We start from the raw sequence: 17,504 nt of genomic DNA on the forward strand, positions 1-17,504 counted from the left end.
CATATTCATTTTTAAACAACACAATACTAATGTTTTAACTTGGGAAGAGTTCAGAAATCAATATTTGGTGGAATAACCCTGATTTTCAATCACAGCTTTCATGCGTCTTGGCATGGCGCTCTGTGGTGAAGCTGAGGCAGGCTGCAATGTATGCAGGAGGAAGCAGTGGAGACCGAGGGAGAGTACAGTGGTTCCTAAATGGGGGGTCCTCTGAGAAAACTTGTACTAACTTTATCAAACAAGTTAGGGCTTTTAAATAAATTTAAAAATATATATATATACAGCTCCACATGTCCCATCTTCCATATAGGCCTTGGTACATCACATGCAAATAGGCTACAGTTAAAAACAATTGATTTGTTTGGTTGTCGCTGATGCTATGTGTCAGTGTGAATAATTTATCATATTTCCCCCCTTTCAGGGGTATGACATTACAATTGCATGCCACTACAGCTAATGGGCTATGTGTTTGTAGATGGCTGAGGTGCATGAACCAATAGCAGCCAAGGTGATAATGGCTGGGATAATTTTTCCATAATGGCTGCTAGCAAGCATGAGGACGAAATGGCGGTTTATTTAAACTAGCAGTCATTCAATCTTCCCTGTGTAATAGTTGGGATAATGGGCAATTCGGAGTACAACACATTTATCATCTCCGGATTAAGGTACATTTTCTGAGCAATATTTCGCACCGGAATGCTGTCCGACCCTATTGCAGCTGTAAGAAAGCTGGTCAGATCTGCTGGCTACCATCTCATCTACACTGACCATGAAGGTAGGCTCCGCCTAATCTGTTACACAAACTGCTGGATCGTTTTATAATCCACTGCGACAATGTTGCAAACGCTCAAATGATACATTCTCTAATAAATCGCTACAATATTGTAAACAATGTTCATTCTGTCAAATTCGAAAATGCATGGACAAGCGTCTCAAACCCCCATCACTCCTCCTTCGATGGTGTCTCCACGGAGTGTGATTGGATTAGAGACGGTTACCCTTTCCCCTCTAACCCGGTGATGTTGGCTGTTTCCTGGTCTCTCTACTCGACTGCTGAAGCTCCACTGAACACAGCTCAGATACCGGACGCTTTAATCAAAGCAAAAGCCTATCAGACAATTATTTAACTTTCAAACAGACAGCAATGCGAAGGAAATCGAGGATATTACTATGCTTTGCTGTCCTCTGGGTGCTTGGCATAGCATATTATTTCTATTCAGGGACAACGTTGAGCCGAAAGGTATGTTTCCCCGACTCTTTTCTGAGCTTATTGAAAATTCATTAGAGCTCGCTTCAACGAGAATTCAGTACATGGAATGGCTTCAAGACAAAAGCGAACCATGTTGTGTAGATTTTTATCATGGCTATTTTGATAGTCTGCTAATATTATGGAACGCAAATTCCGAGTGTATACCGTTAAGAAATATATTGTTTCCATGATCAACTAGATTGTTTGTATTTGCTTAATAGGAATACAGCTATTGCATGCTTTGAACGTTGTATCGTCTGGTAGCTAATCGTAGCGTAGTCTGATTAAACAGGCTGTCATACACAATTAATTTGTATATACAGCCTGAAACTAATGCCTACAAAATCGTGTAAATGTTCCTTACAAGCAAGAATGTTTTATACAATTACATTTTTAACTTACTCCACGGGTTGTCTTTGCGGTTTGTACTTAAGTTGCTAGAAATTCGAGACAAATTGTCCAAAGAAAAGTATTGTTTACCCGACTTTTCAGAGAGCCGGTAGGCTGTATGGTTCGGGAACCGATATAAAATTAGTTTCTTTCGTCAATAGGTATTGAACCAAGCATGCCATGAAAATTGTATATTTAAGCAATAACACATGAGGGGGTGTGGTATATGGCCAATATACCACGTCTATGGGCTTTTCTTAGGAAACACGCAAAGCAGTGTCTGGATACAGCCCTTAGCCATGGTATATTGGCCATATATAACAACCCCTGAGGTGCATTATTGCTATTATAGACTGGTTACCAAAGTAGTTAGAGCAGTAAAAAGAATAAATGTTTTGTTATAACCGCAGTATATGGTTCGATATACCACGGCTGTCAGCCAATCAGCATCCAGTGCTCAAACCGCACAGTTTATAATAATTTAAGGGAGAGTGGAGAACAATCTTATTTTTGGGAATAGTACATTTTTTAAAGGTTAAGATCTGAATAAAAAATGTATAATTCAAACAGAAAATGTGTTGATTGTCCTCCTTCCTCCCCTGATTCAGGATATGCCGTTTTCATTGTCACGGCGTGCTTGGTTAATTTGCTATTGACGAGAGAACCGAATATCCAATATAAAACTAATTTGACCTCTGAGCCAAACATATAACATACCTAATGATCTCCAAAAAGTCAGGTAAACAATACTTTTCTGTGGATATTTCGAGCAGCTGAATGACAAACCACACAGACAACAGGTAGAGTAAGTTTAAATGTAATTTTATTCAACATTCTGGCTTGTAAGGAACATTTACCAATTTTTTCAGGCATTTGCTTCAGGCTGTATATACCAATTAATCGGACTAATCGTAGCCTATCATTTTGATGTGTGATTGAATAGCTAGGCCATTGTAACAACTTTATCAAGAGCTGTGTTTAATGCACACACCACTTCCTTAATTCAACTATGACTGCTGCAATAGTGGCAGGAAGTAGCCTATATCGGCTACATTGTAACAAAATATTCAAACCTTTGTGTTGTTTGCCATTGTTTAAAACTCATGCTTATCTATGGTCATATGATTACAAGTGAGGAATAGGCTATTGCCTGTAGTTTATAACCTAAGTACTGTATAGCTCTCTCCCAAGCCTTATTATTCTTTCTCTGTTACCGTTAATAAACCGTTAATAAACAAAAATTACGAGGTCAAACACGTCACTTATTGTTAAGTTGTGCATTCAGCAAATATATTAAAGTGGTTTATCATGTAACCAACCCCTGTGATAACACCTGTCCCCTTTATTGGGCCACTATTTGCTCTCCTCTTGTCAGTGTGTGCTCTGTCATTTGGCACCTTTCATTTGACATTATGCTGATAGGTGGTGCAGCTAGATAAGGGACCTATTGACATTCTGATTTGATTAACAAAGGCCCAGTCTCCACTAAAGGTAGTTATCAGTGAGTAGTTTCCAATTTCCCTGGCGAGTGCAAGGCAGAGGGATACCTCAAGGCCAAATCACAAGGAACTGCTCAGGAACGCCACCACAATGCTAAGCTCCCACGTTGGACTCAAATAGGGGTGATAACAATGCTGCTGGTTTCCTGTCTGTGGGAAGGGGTCATCTGATGTCTGACTTTTGTTGTGGAGGGAGATGAGCCTGCAACAGAATTAGGGCTGTTAATTACCAGGGACCTCATGATATTATCACAATATTTAGGTGCCGATATACAATATGTTTAGCTATTTTATTGTGATTCAATGTTCCTAACATTTTGCTCACCATATGTCTGCTGCAGAGAGACTAGAGAGCCATGTGAAAAGGAGTTTTGGAAAGATGAGTCATGGAAAGAAATGCTGAAAACAAATTTGCTCCCGATTTTAAAAAGAAGTTGGAGGACAAGCTATGATGGAAAATTACTGGAGTTTTGGTGCAGGTACAGCAAACTAGCACTATTGTCAAAACGGTACAATATGAAGTGCCTTCAGAAAGTAGTCATACCTCTTGACTTATTCCACATGTTGTGTTACAGCCTGAATTCAAAATGGATTAAATGTGTATACATACATACATCACATCACACACAACTTTTTTTCACCTTTTATTTAACCAGGTAGGCTAGTTGAGAAGTTCTCATTTACAACTGCAACCTGGCCAAGATCAAGCAAAGCAGTAGAACACATACAATAACACAGTTACACATGGAATAAACACAATATACAGTCAATAATACAGTAGAAAAAGTATATACAGTGTGTGCAAATGAGGTAGGATAAGAGAGGTAAGGCAATAAATAGGCCATGGTGGTAAAGTAATTACAATATACCAATTAAACACTGGAACGGTAGGATGTGCAGAAGATGAATGTGCAAGTAGAGCTACTGGGGTGCAAAGGAGCAAGATAAATAAATAATTACAGTATTGGGATGAGGTAGTTGGATGGGCTATTTACATATGGGCTATGTGCAGTGATCTGTGAGCTGCTCTGACAGCTGGTGCTTAAAGCTAGTGAGGGAGATATGAGTGTCCAGCTTCAGTGATTTTTGCAGTTCGTTCCAGTCATTAGCAGCAGAGAATTGGAAGGAAAGGCAGCCAAAGTAGGAATTGGCTTTGGGGGTGACCAGTGAGATATACCTGCTGGAGCGTGTGCTACGAGTGGGTGCTGCTGTGGTGACCAGTGAGCTGAGATAAGTCAGGTCTTTACCAAGCAAAGACTTGTAGATGACCTTGGGCCAGTGGGTTTGGCGACGAGTATGAGGCGAGGGCCAGCCAATGAGAGCGTACAGGTCGCAGTGGTGGGCAGTATATGGGACTTTGGTGACAAAATGGATTGCACTGTGATAGACTGCATCCAATTTGTTACATTTACATTACATTTAAGTCATTTAGCAGACGCTCTTATTGAGAGCGACTTACAAATTGGTGCATTCACCTTATGATATCCAGTAGAACAGTCACTTTACAATAGTGCATCTAAATCTTAAAGGGGGGGAGGGGTGAGAAGGATTACTTATCCTATCCTAGGTATTCCTTAAAGAGGTGGGGTTTCAGGTGTCTCCGGAAGGTGGTGATTGACTCCGCTGTCCTGGCGTCTTGAGGGAGTTTGTTCCACCATTGGGGGGCCAGAGCAGCGAACAGTTTTGACTGGGCTGAGCGGGAACTGTACTTCCTCAGTGGTAGGGAGGCGAGCAGGCCAGAGGTGGATGAACGCAGTGCCCTTGTTTGGGTGTAGGGCCTGATCAGAGCCTGGAGGTACTGAGGTGTCGTTCCCCTCACAGCTCCGTAAGCAAACACCATGGTCTTGTAGCGGATGCGAGCTTCAACTGGAAGCCAGTGGAGAGAGCGGAGGAGCGGGGTGACGTGAGAGAACTTGGGAAGGTTGAACACCAGACGGGCTGCGGCGTTCTGGATGAGTTGTAGGGGTTTAATGGCACAGGCAGGGAGCCCAGCCAACAGCGAGTTGCAGTAATCCAGACGGGAGATGACAAGTGCCTGGATTAGGACCTGCGCCGCTTCCTGTGTGAGGCAGGGTCGTACTCTGCGGATGTTGTAGAGCATGAACCTACAGGAACGGGCCACCGCCTTGATGTTAGTTGAGTAGAAGTGTTGGAGACTATTTTGTAGATGACATCGCCGAAGTCGAGTATCGGTAGAATGGTCAGTTTTACGAGGGTGTGTTTGGCAGCATGAGTGAAGGATGCTTTGTTGCGAAATAGGAAGCCGATTCTAGATTTAATTTAGGAATGAAGATGCTAAATGTGAATCTGGAAGGAAAATGTACAGTCTAACCAGACACCTACAGTTGAAGTCGGAGTTTACATACACCTTAGCCAACTACATTTAAACTCAGTTTTTCATAATTGCTGACATGTAAACCTAGTAAAAATTCCCTGACTTAGGTCAGTTAGGATAACCACTTTATTTTAAGAATGTGAAATGTCAGAATAATGGTAGAGAGAAGGATTTATTTCAGCTTTTATTTATTTTATCACATTCCCAGTGGGTCAGAAGTTTACATACACTCAATTAGTATTTGGTATCATTGCCTTTAAATTGTTTAACTTGGTTCAAACGTTTCAGGTAGCCTTCCACAAGCTTCCCACAATAAGTTGGTATGTATTTTGGCCCATTCCTCCTGACAGAGCTGGTGTAACTGAGTCACGTTTATAGGACTCCTCACTCGCACACGCTTTTTCAGGTATGCCCTCCATTTTTTCTATAGGATTGAGGTCAGGGCTTTGTATTAGCCACTCCAATACCATGCCTTTGTTGTTCTTAAGCCATTTTGCAACAACTTTGGAAGTATGCTTGGGGTCATCGTCCATTTGGAAGACCCATTTGCGACCAAACTTGAACTTCCTGACTGATGTCTTGAAATGTTGCTTCAATATATCCACATAATTTTCCTACCTCATGATGCCAGCTATTTTGTGAAGTGCACCAGTCCCTCCTGCAGCAAATCACCCCCACAACATGATGCTGCCACCATCGTGCTTCACGGTTGGGATGGTGTTCTTCGGCTGGCAATCCTCCCCCTTTTTCCTCCAAACACAACGATGGTCATTATGGCTAAACAGTTCTATTTTTGTTTCATCAGACCAGAAGACATTTCTCCAAAAAGTACAATCTTTGTCCCCATGTGCAGTTGCAAACCGTAGTCTGGCTTTTATAATGGTGGTTTTGGAGCGGTGGCTTCTTCCTTGCTGAACGGCCTTTCAGGTTATGTCGATATAGGACTCGTTTTACTGTGGATATAGATACTTTTGTACCTGTTTCCTCCAGCATCTTCACAAGGTCCTTTGCTGTTGTTCTGGGATTGATTTGCACGTTTCACACAAAAGTAGGTTCATCTTTATGCGAAAGAATGCGTCTCCTTCCTGAGCAGTATGATGGCTGCATGGTCCCATGGTGTTTATACTTGCGTACCATTGTTTTACAGATGAACGTGGTACATTCAGGTGTTTGGAAATTGCTCCCAAGGATGAACCCGACTTGTGGAGGTCTACAATTTTTTTCTGAGGTCTTGGGAAAATCAAAAGAAATCAGCCATGATGTCAAGCAAAGAGGCACTGAGTTTGACAGTTGGCCTTGAAATACATCCACAGGTACACCTCCAAATGACTCAAAAGATGTAAATTTGCCTATCAGAAGCTTCTAAAGCCATGACATTTTCTGAAATTTTCCAGGCTGTTTAAAGGCACAGTCAACTTAGCGTATGTTAACTTCTAACAAACTAGAATTGCGATACAGTGAATTATAAGTGAAAAAATCTGTCTGTAAACAATTGTTGGAAAAATGACTTGTGTCATGCACAACGTAGATGCATTTAGTTTTACTTGCATTTAAGAGCAGTTGGAGGCCATGGATGGAGAGTTGTATGGCATTGAAGCTCGTCTGGAGGTTAGTTAACACAGTGTCCAAAGAAGGGCCGGAGGTATACAGAATGGTGTCGTCTGCGTAGAGGTGAATCAGAGAATCACCAGCAGCAAGAGTGACATCATTGATGTATACAGAGAAGAATTTAACCCTGTTGCACCCCCATAGAAACTGCCAGAGGTCCGGACAACAGGCCCTCCGATTTGACCTACTGAACTCTATCAGAGAAGTAGTTGGTGAACCACGCGAGGCAGTCATTTGAGAAACCAAGGCTGTTGAGTCTGCCGATAAGAATGTGGTAATTATCAAAGTTGAAAGCCTTGGCCAGGTTGATGAATACAGCTGCACATTATTGCTGGTTATGATATCGTTTAGGACATTGAGCATGGCTAAGGTGCACCCGTGACCAGCTTGGAAACCAGATTGCATAGCGCAGAAGGTACGGTGGGATTCGAAATGGTCTGTGATCTGTTTGTTAACTTGGCTTTCGAAGGCCTTAGAAAGGCAGGGTAGGATAGATATAGGTCTGTAGCAGTTTTGGTCGAGAGTGTCTTCCCCTTTGAATAGGTGGATGACCGCGGAAGCTTTCCAATCTTTGGGGATCTAGGATGATACGGAAGAGGTTGAAAAGGCTAGTAATAGGGGTTGCAACAATTTCGTCAGATAATTTTAGAAAGAGAGTGTCCAGATTGTCTAGCCCGAGTGATTTGCAGGGGTCCAGATTTTGCAGCGTTTTCAGAACATCAGCTATCTGGATTTGGGTGAAAGAGAAATGGGGGAGGCTTGGGAGAGTTGCAGGGCAGTTGACCGGGGTAGGGGTAGCCAGGTGGAAAGCATGGCCAGCTGTAGAAAAATGCTTATTGAAATTCTCAATTATAGTGGATTTATTGGTGGTGACAATGTGTCTTAGCCTCAGGCAGTGGGCAGCTGGGAGGAGGTGCTCTTATTCTCTATGGACTTTACAGTGTCCCAGAACTTTTGCTACAGGGTGTACATTTCTGCTTGAAAAAGCTAGCCTTAGCTTTCCTAAATGCCTGTGTATATTGGTTCCTAACTTCCCTGAAAAGTTGCATATCATGGGGGCTATTCAATGCAAATGCAGTATGCCACAGGATGTTTTTGTGCTGGTCAAGGGCAGTCAGGTCTGGAGTGAACCAAGGGCTATAGCTGTTCCTGGTTCTACATTTTTTGAACGGGGCATGCTTATTTAAAATGGTGGGGAAGGCACTTTTAAAGACTAACCAGGCATCCTCTACTGACGGTGTGAGGTCAATATCCTTCCAGGATACCCGGGCGAGGTCAATTAGAAAGGCCTGCTCGCTGAAGTGTTTAGGGAGCGTTGGCAGTGATGAGGGGTGGTCGTTTGACAGCAGACCCTTTACGGATGCAGGCAATGGGGCAGTGATCGCTGAGATGTTGGTTGAAAACAGATTGTGTATTTGGAGGGAAAGCTGGTTAGGATGATATCTATGAGAGTGCCTGTGTTTACGGATTTGGGGTTGCACCTGGTAGGTTCATTGATAATTTGTGTGAGATTGAGGGCATCAAGCTTAGATTGTAGGATGGCTGGGGTGGTAAACATGTTCCAGTTTAGGTCACCTAACAGCACAAGCTCTGAAGATAGATGGGGGGCAATCAATTCACATATGGTGTCCAGGGCACAGCTGGGGGTAGATGGTGGTCTATAGCAAGTGTCAACAATGAGAGACTTGCTTCTGGAAAGGTGGATTTTTAAAAGTAGAAGCTCAAATTGTATATTTTATTCTCACCCATCTACACACAATACCCCATAATGACAAAGTGAAATGTGTTTTTAGAGATGTTTGCAAATGTATTGAAATAAAATGCAGATATTTCTAATTTTCTTAAGTATTCAACCCCCTGAGTCAATACATGTTAGAATCACCTTTGGCAGAGATTACAGCTGTGAGTCTGTCTGGGTAAAAGGTGTTGGATGGTCAATCCGACATCTGTGTTGCCATGCAGCATTTACGGTGATACAGCCTCTGTAGAAGTCAGGGCATTCATACATGTTTTGTGCTTCAAGGAAGTGAGTTTGTGTTTATACAAGACCTCTTGCACCCACCTACCTTCAACCAATCATGTCAATGCGGAGCTATACGGTGCCCTCCGCATTGTTACAAAATCTGGGAGGCACACAATGATGCGGTACGGAGCTCAATTTGGCCTCTGCATGCCTCCGGAGGCTCCGCAATTCGTCACACCCTGCATACGGAACCTCCGATCACATGTCTAGATTGGCTTTTAGTCTCTGAGCTTTGCACACCTTGATTGTGCAATATTTGCCCGTTATTCTTTTTGAAATTCTAATTGGTTGTTGATCATTGCTAGACAATCATTTTCAGTTCTTGCCAAAGATTTTAAAAGTAGATTTAAGTCAAAACTGTAACTCGGCCATGCAGGAACATTCACTGTCTTCTTGGTAACCAACTAGTAGATTTGGCCTTGTGTTTTAGGTTATTGTCCTGCTGAAAGGTGAATTCATCTCCCAGTGTCTGGTGGAATGCAGACTGAACCAGGTTTTCCTCTCGGATTTTGCCTGTGCTTAGCTCCATTAGTTTATTTTTTTTTTTTTTTAATTATTACAAGTATACCCATAACTGCAGCCCAGTCCTTGAAAAATGGTAGTTAGTAAGTATGGACCCAAACATAAACAAAAAAATAATGCAGCCACTGTCTGGCATCCTGTTTGAAAATATGTTTTATTCTGGAGTGTCAATTAGTTAGTAATGTGTTGTATTGGATTTGCCCCAAACATAACACAAAAAAAATGAATAGCTTTGCTATATTTCTTGCAGTATTACTGTCTGGCATCCTGTTTGGAACATTTAAAAATCAGAGAATTGTCTCCAGCAACTGATAGTGACTGGGTGGGTACACCATCCAGTAATAATGACTTCACAATGAGGATATTCAGTCATTTATTTTTACCCGTCTACCAAAATGCATGTTAAACACTATTATTGCACACAGAGTAAGTCCATGCAAATTATTATGCGACTTGTTTAGCAAATATTTACTCCTAAACTTATTTAGGCTTGCCATAACAAAGGAGTTGAATACTTATGGACTCAAGACATTTCAGCTTTTCAATTGTAATTTAATTTCTAAATATTTGGAAAAACATTATTCCATATTGTCGTTATGGGTTTTTGTGTCTAGGCCAGTGACAACATTATTATTATTTTTATAAAATCAATTTGAAATCCCGGCTGTAACACAAATGTAGAAAAAGTCAACGGGCGTGAATACTTTCTGAAGGCACTGCAACTATCAGTTTTTTTCCCTCATCACTAAACATAATGCACTTTTATTGTAGTTCTATCCATATGTTAGACAGGCTATTGCTATCTCAACAATTAGTCTGTCAGCTCTAGGTCTGTCTGTGATTTGGGAAGGTGAAGATTTTGCTTTGTAGGAGAGCAGCAGTAAAAGGTGCCCATAGTAGCAGAGAGCCAAACACCATTATGCTCCCTCTTGTCCTGTGACTCCTGCTACTGCAGACGGTATCCCTCTGCTGTTTTGGGCTGGTGACAGGCTCCTGCAGACTGGATCCCTCTGCTGTTTCGGGCTGTCGACAGGCTCCTGCAGACTGGATCCCTCTGCTGTTTCGGGCTGTCAACAGGTTCCTGCAGACTGGATCCCTCTGCTGTTTTGGGCTGGTGACAGGCTCCTGCAGACTGGATCCCTCTGCTGTTTTGGACTGGTGACAGGCTCCTGCAGACTGGATCCCTCTGCTGTTTTGGACTTGTGACAGGCTCCTGCAGACTGGATCCCTCTGCTGTTTTGGACTGTTGACAGGCTCCTGCAGACTGGATCCCTCTGCTGTTTTGGACTGGTGACAGGCTCCTGCAGACTGGATCCCTCTGCTGTTTCGGGCTGTTGACAGGCTCCTGCAGACTGGATCCCTCTGTTGTTTTGGACTGTTGACAGGCTCCTGCAGACTGGATCCCTCTGCTGTTTTGGACTGTTGACAGGCTCCTGCAGACTGGATCCCTCTGCTGTTTTGGGCTGGTGACAGGCTCCTGCAGACTGGATCCCTCTGCTGTTTTGGGCTGGTGACAGGCTCCTGCAGACTGGATCCCTCTGCTGTTTCGGGCTGTCGACAGGCTCCTGCAGACTGGATCCCTCTGCTGTTTTGGGCTGTCGACAGGCTCCTGCAGACTGGATCCCTCTGCTGTTTTGGACTGGTGACAGGCTCCTGCAGACTGGATCCCTCTGCTGTTTTGGACTGGTGACAGGCTCCTGCAGACTGGATCCCTCTGCTGTTTTGGACTGTTGACAGGCTCCTGCAGACTGGATCCCTCTGCTGTTTTGGACTGGTGACAGGCTCCTGCAGACTGGATCCCTCTGCTGTTTCGGGCTGTTGACAGGCTCCTGCAGACTGGATCCCTCTGTTGTTTTGGACTGTTGACAGGCTCCTGCAGACTGGATCCCTCTGCTGTTTTGGACTGTTGACAGGCTCCTGCAGACTGGATCCCTCTGCTGTTTTGGGCTGTTGACAGTCTCCTGCAGACTGGATCCCTCTGCTGTTTTGGGCTGGACTGATCCCTCTGCTGTTTCGGGCTGGCTCCTGCAGACTGGATCCCTCTGCTGTTTTGGGCTGGTGACAGGCTCCTGCAGACTGGATCCCCCTGCTGTTTTGGACTGGTGACAGGTTCCTGCAGACTGGATCCCTCTGCTGTTTTGGACTGGTGACAGGCTCCTGCAGACTGGATCCCTCTGCTGTTTCAGACTGTTGACAGGCTCCTGCAGACTGGATCCCTCTGCTGTTTTGGACTGGTGACAGGCTCCTGCAGACTGGATCCCTCTGCTGTTTCGGACTGTTGACAGGCTCCTGCAGACTGGATCCCTCTGCTGTTTTGGACTGTTGACAGGCTCCTGCAGACTGGATCCCTCTGCTGTTTTGGACTGTTGACAGGCTCCTGCAGACTGGATCCCTCTGCTGTTTTGGCCTGTGACAGGCTCCTGCAGACTGGATCCCTCTGCTGTTTTGGACTGGTGACAGGCTCCTGCAGACTGGATCCCTCTGCTGTTTTGGACTGGTGACAGGCTCCTGCAGACTGGATCCCTCTGCTGTTTTGGACTGGTGACAGGCTCCTGCAGACTGGATCCCTCTGCTGTTTTGGACTGTTGAAAGTCCCCTTTACTGCTGCTCCTGTAGTACTCCAATTTTAGCTAGAATGTATTTATATCCTTATGGCACCTAAACATGTTTTCAATTGAATGAATCCCATGAAGTATGCTTTTTTTCTGAGAAAGTCTGCATCTTAGTTTGAATTGTGTGATATGGAATATACAGAAGATGTTTAGGCTTCTATCTTTATGACTGCTCAAGAGGCCTCTTTAACCATTGAAATGGAAAGTTATTTATTGCTCTACACCTAGGAAATTCTAGTTTACAGACCTACATTTTACACAAACCAACAAACGTCACCCAGACATTTACAGTTCCAAACCTACAGTTTCACTGTGAAGACGCCAGAGAGTGGCTGCCTTGAACTGAGAGGCAGCCACTCCGAGAGGCCTAAAATTAGGCGTATGTAGTCATGGCAGGTTTGAGATCCTCAATGTAAGCAGCCAGGTCAGAGGGTTAATGCTTTCCCCAACCTCCCACTTGATTGTATTGGGAGCTGCTGCCGCTTGGTGAGAATGCACTCACTGGATGTGTATGGTAACCAGATTGTCAGCTTTTCTCTTGCTCCAAAGGGTTTGATCTGATTTCTGCTTTGCAACACAATTATTGATAAACTGATGGTTCTGCTTTTGCTCAGCGGCCAACAGTGTAGTTGCGCCCACTAGTGTAAAGAAGGGCCATGCTGTGCTTCCTCAGCTTTTTAAGTCAAATGTCTTTTTGGAATTGATTCATTTGCAAGTATAAAGAAATGTAAATGAAAAAGTGCGTTTGAAGAAAAGGTAGAGAATTTCTCAATGTGAACGAGTACGCACAGCAGCATTCTAGAATATTGGACCGTAGGCTTTCATACTTTCCTCATGCAATTTCGCCATCTGTCAATACATTGAAAATGAAAGGAGGACTCATACCGGAGTCACGTTGGTTTGGTGTGGTGGGGAGGTGCTCGTTCGAGTTGTGCATTCCTGTCCCCTGCGGATGGTGGTCTCAGGACCGCGTAGCTATGTCACAAAGTGACACTGGACTATCACAGGACAATGAGTTACACTTTACAGAGAGCATCATAACTGATCATCTTCAGGTTACATTTTTGAACAGGTTACTGGATGTTTGATTTGCTAGAGTAATTGTTGTGATAATGATTTTCACATTTGATTCTAATATTTCATTGTTCCTTGTCACTTTGGCATTGAATACAGTTCATTCAGAAAGTATTCAGACCCCTTGATTTTTTGCCCCCCACATTTTGCTAAGTTATAACCTTATTCTAAAATGAATTAAATAGTTTTTTCCCCTCTCATCAATCTACACACAATACCCCGTAATGTCAAAGGAAAAGACAGGTTTTCAGAGTTTTTGCAAAGAAATACAAAAATAAAATGGAAATATTACATTTGCATAAGTATTCAGACCCTTTACTCAGTACTTTGCTGAAGCACCTTTTGGTATCAAATACAGCCTCAAGTCTTCGTGGGTATGACGCTACAAGCTTCCCCCCCAGTCTGAAGTTCTGGAGCAGGTTTTCACCAAGGATCTCTCTGTACTTTGCTCCATTCATCATTCCCTGCCGCTGACAAACATCCCTACAGCATGACGCTGCCACCATGCTTCAGCGGTGTTAGATTTTTTTCCAAACATGACACTTGGTGTTCAGGCCCAAAGAGTTCAATCTTGGTTTCATCAAACCAGAGAATCTTGTTTCTCATGACCTGAGATATGCCTTTTTGGCATGTTACGGAGATTGTTTGGAGAACCTTCCAGAATCCCATCTCCACAGAGGAACTCTGGAGCTCCTTCAGAGTGACCATCGGATTCTTGGTCACCTCCCTGACCAAGGCTGTTCTCCCCTAATTGCTCAGTTTGGCCTGGCGGACAGCTCTAGGAAGAATCTTAATGGTTCCAAACTTCTTCCATTTAAGAATGAGGGATGCCACTGACTTCTTGGGGACCTTCAATGCTGCACAAATATTTTGGTACCCTTCCACAGACCTGTGTGTCGACATAATACTGTCTCTAGCTCTACGGACAAGGGAAAACAGTTATTTAATCAGTTTTAGAATAAGGCTGTAACCTAACAAAGTGGAAAAAGTCAAATACAATATGAAGTCGATATAACCTGGAAGAGGAAATGATTTTCCAAAAACAAACAAAAGTGGCACAGATCCATTGATAAAGACAGTGAATATGCTCACTTACCGGGGATATGGCTGATGTTCTCTACTGGTGCCAATGTGCTACTTTTTGCTCAATTAAGTTGAGAATTTTGATAACTAAAAGACTGATTGGAGTCTTCTTATTGTCTTCTCTTTACAGCAATAGTCATTTGTTTTCTGAATAGCTTTTTCAGTGATTTGTATTTTTAAATATTGCGATATGCCTTGCTGGGTCTTTTTTGCTGCATTGCGACTTATGATTTATAATCATCGATTTGCTATTTGCGTTGTGCTCTGCGCAAATTGTGGGCCCATCTGACTGTAGGCGATGCGATTTTTAAAACGATCTAGTTTATTACTTATGAACTAATGATCCTCTGTGGCCAAATCATGCTTTATGGTGTAGTGGCCTATTTTGAATGATTTTATTTATTTCTGTATAGACAGGAGTAAGCTAATTAGGCTATATAATTCTGGCAATTCAATTCACTTTAGGAAAAGCCTTGATTCTCCGAGCTTTGCGGATATGCCGCCTATGTATTCTAGCATCTTCAAATTGCTCATCAGAGTTCGGTAAGGCATGCGGTTGCGTCAGATTTGCTTGTTAAAATGAATTTCCCTAAACTAAATGTGATTTTATGTCTTTCTGAGATCTGTGGGTGGATGTCCTAATCAGGTTACGCAACCAATGCATATGGGTCCAGTTCATTAAAATACTGCCGGTCAAATGTCTGACGCCACATTTTCCTAACGGAAACCCTGGGCGTGATATACACGGCGATAGTCCCTGAGAACTCCCTCTGAAGGTAAAAAGGGCAACATTTAATGACCAAGTATTCCAACTCAGGAGAGCAGAAGCTCACAAGTTCCTGTACGTTGCCCCCATTACATCGCTAGTTATTGTTCATGAATCAGAAACTTTCCGCCTTTGTTCTTGCCAGAGAGAGCCTGCTTCCTATCCAGTTGATGAACTGTAAAACCTGCTGGTTTTATATAATCCATTTGGATGTCGGAGGAAAGCAAAGTTTCAGAAAAACTGCTAACTACTTTGTTGCAGTATGAGAGTGATGCGTAATCTGATGTCCTTCTGGAAGGAGATCCTCGTGCTGAGTTTATTCACTAATGATTGAACATTGGCGAGGTAGTATGCTCTGTAATGGAGGATGGGTCATCTGGCTTCTCAATCTCACAGAGACCCCTACACGACTGCCTCTCCGCCGGCATCTTCATTTCCTTCTCTCTGGTTGGACTCCCAGGTTACCTGGCGCCATTGTTCCACCATCTCCGGGAATTCGGGAACGTCGGGTGGATGGTGAGTAACCAGCGATTCATATTCCAATAGTTCTACCTGGGTCTATGAAAATTTGAGGAAAACACAAGGAAAAAGTAGAAACCTGCAAAGTTTTGTAGGAGCTACCGTGTTCGTCGGAGCCATCTTGCCAGAAGATCATCTAGGACCTCAGCCAGCAGAGCCACTGTCTGTTCTCACCCTTCCATCATTCAGAAGCCCTCCAATAGACATTTACAGTGTCAATGTTACAGTTGTAAATACATGTATATTGTTTCATTCACTTCTCTTTTTGACCTTTTGGAGCTTAAGAATGTCACTGTACCCTGCAATTATCAAATCAATTTTTTTTGTCACATACACATGGTTAGCAGATGTTAATGCGAGTGTAGCGAAATGCTTGTGCTTCTAGTTCTGACAATGCAGTGATAACCAACAAGTAATCTAACTAACAATTCCAAAACTACTGTCTTATACACAGTGTAAGGGGATAAAGAATATGTACATAAGGATATATGAATGAGTGATGGTACAGAGCAGCATACAGTAGATGGTATCGAGTACAGTATATACATATGAGATGAGTATGTAGACAAAGTAAACAAAGTGGCATAGTTAAAGTGGCTAGTGATACATGTATTACATAAGGATGCAGTCGATGATGTAGAGTACAGTATATACGTATGCATATGAGATGAATAATGTAGGGTAAGTAACATTATATAAGGTAGCATTGTTTAAAGTGGCTAGTGATATATTTACATAATTTCCCATCAATTCCCATTATTAAAGTGGCTGGAGTTGGGTCAGTGTCAATGACAGTGTGTTGGCAGCAGCCACTCAATGTTAGTGGTGGCTGTTTAACAGTCTGATGGCCTTGAGATAGAAGCTGTTTTTCAGTCTCTCGGTCCCAGCTTTGATGCACCTGTACTGACCTCGCCTTCTGGATGATAGCGGGTGAACAGGCAGTGGTTCGGGTGGTTGATGTCCTTGATGATCTTTATGGCCTTCCTGTAACATCGGGTGGTGTAGGTGTCCTGGAGGGCAGGTAGTTTGCCCCCGGTGATGCGTTGTGCAGACCTCACTACCCTCTGGAGAGCCTTACGGTTGAGGGCGGAGCAGTTGCCGTACTAGGCGGTGATACAGCCCGCCAGGATGCTCTCGATTGTGCATCTGTAGAAGTTTGTGAGTGCTTTTGGTGACAAGCCGAATTTCTTCAGCCTCCTGAGGTTGAAGAGGCGCTGCTGCGCCGTCTTCACGACGCTGTCAGTGTGAGTGGACCAATTCAGTTTGTCTGTGATGTGTATGCCGAGGAACTTAAAACTTGCTACCCTCTCCACTACTGTTCCATCGATGTGGATAGGGGGGGTGTTCCCTCTGCTGTTTCCTGAAGTCCACAATCATCTCCTTAGTTTTGTTGACGTTGAGTGTGAGGTTATTTTCCTGACACCACACTCCGACGGCCCTCACCTCCTCCCTGTAGGCCGTCTCGTCGTTGTTGGTAATCAAGCCTACCACTGTTGTGTCGTCCACAAACTTGATGATTGAGTTGGAGGCGTGCGTGGCCACACAGTCGTGGGTGAACAGGGAGTACAGGAGAGGGCTCAGAACGCACCCTTGTGGGGCCCCCGTGTTGAGGATCAGCGGGGAGGAGATGTTGTTGCCTACCCTCACCACCTGGGGGCGGCCCGTCAGGAAGTCCAGTACCCAGTTGCACAGGGCGGGGTCGAGACCCAGGGTCTCGAGCTTGATGACGAGCTTGGAGGGTACTATGGTGTTGAATGCCGAGCTGTAGTCGATGAACAGCATTCTCACATAGGTATTCCTCTTGTCCAGGTGGGTTAGGGCAGT

At 43.7% G+C, this 17,504-nt stretch overlaps 1 protein-coding gene across 2 annotated transcripts in view; it reads left to right on the top strand.

Moving 5' to 3' along the window:
• The first annotated feature begins 948 nt into the window (after positions 1-948).
• The window catches only part of galnt2 (UDP-N-acetyl-alpha-D-galactosamine:polypeptide N-acetylgalactosaminyltransferase 2), a 105,076-nt gene continuing 88,520 nt past the window's right edge, over positions 949-17,504 (top strand). The window contains exon 1 of one of the 2 annotated variants that reach the window (XM_046357265.1): positions 949-1,240. In XM_046357265.1, the coding sequence (XP_046213221.1) occupies positions 1,145-1,240 (96 nt within the window). In that variant the 5' untranslated portion in view covers positions 949-1,144. The remainder of the gene's footprint in view (positions 1,241-17,504) is intronic. The other variant, XM_046357266.1, reaches the window with a different exon arrangement.

The sequence above is a fragment of the Oncorhynchus gorbuscha genome, linkage group LG07 (genome assembly GCF_021184085.1).
Source record: "Oncorhynchus gorbuscha isolate QuinsamMale2020 ecotype Even-year linkage group LG07, OgorEven_v1.0, whole genome shotgun sequence".
NCBI classification, from domain to species: domain Eukaryota; kingdom Metazoa; phylum Chordata; class Actinopteri; order Salmoniformes; family Salmonidae; genus Oncorhynchus; species Oncorhynchus gorbuscha.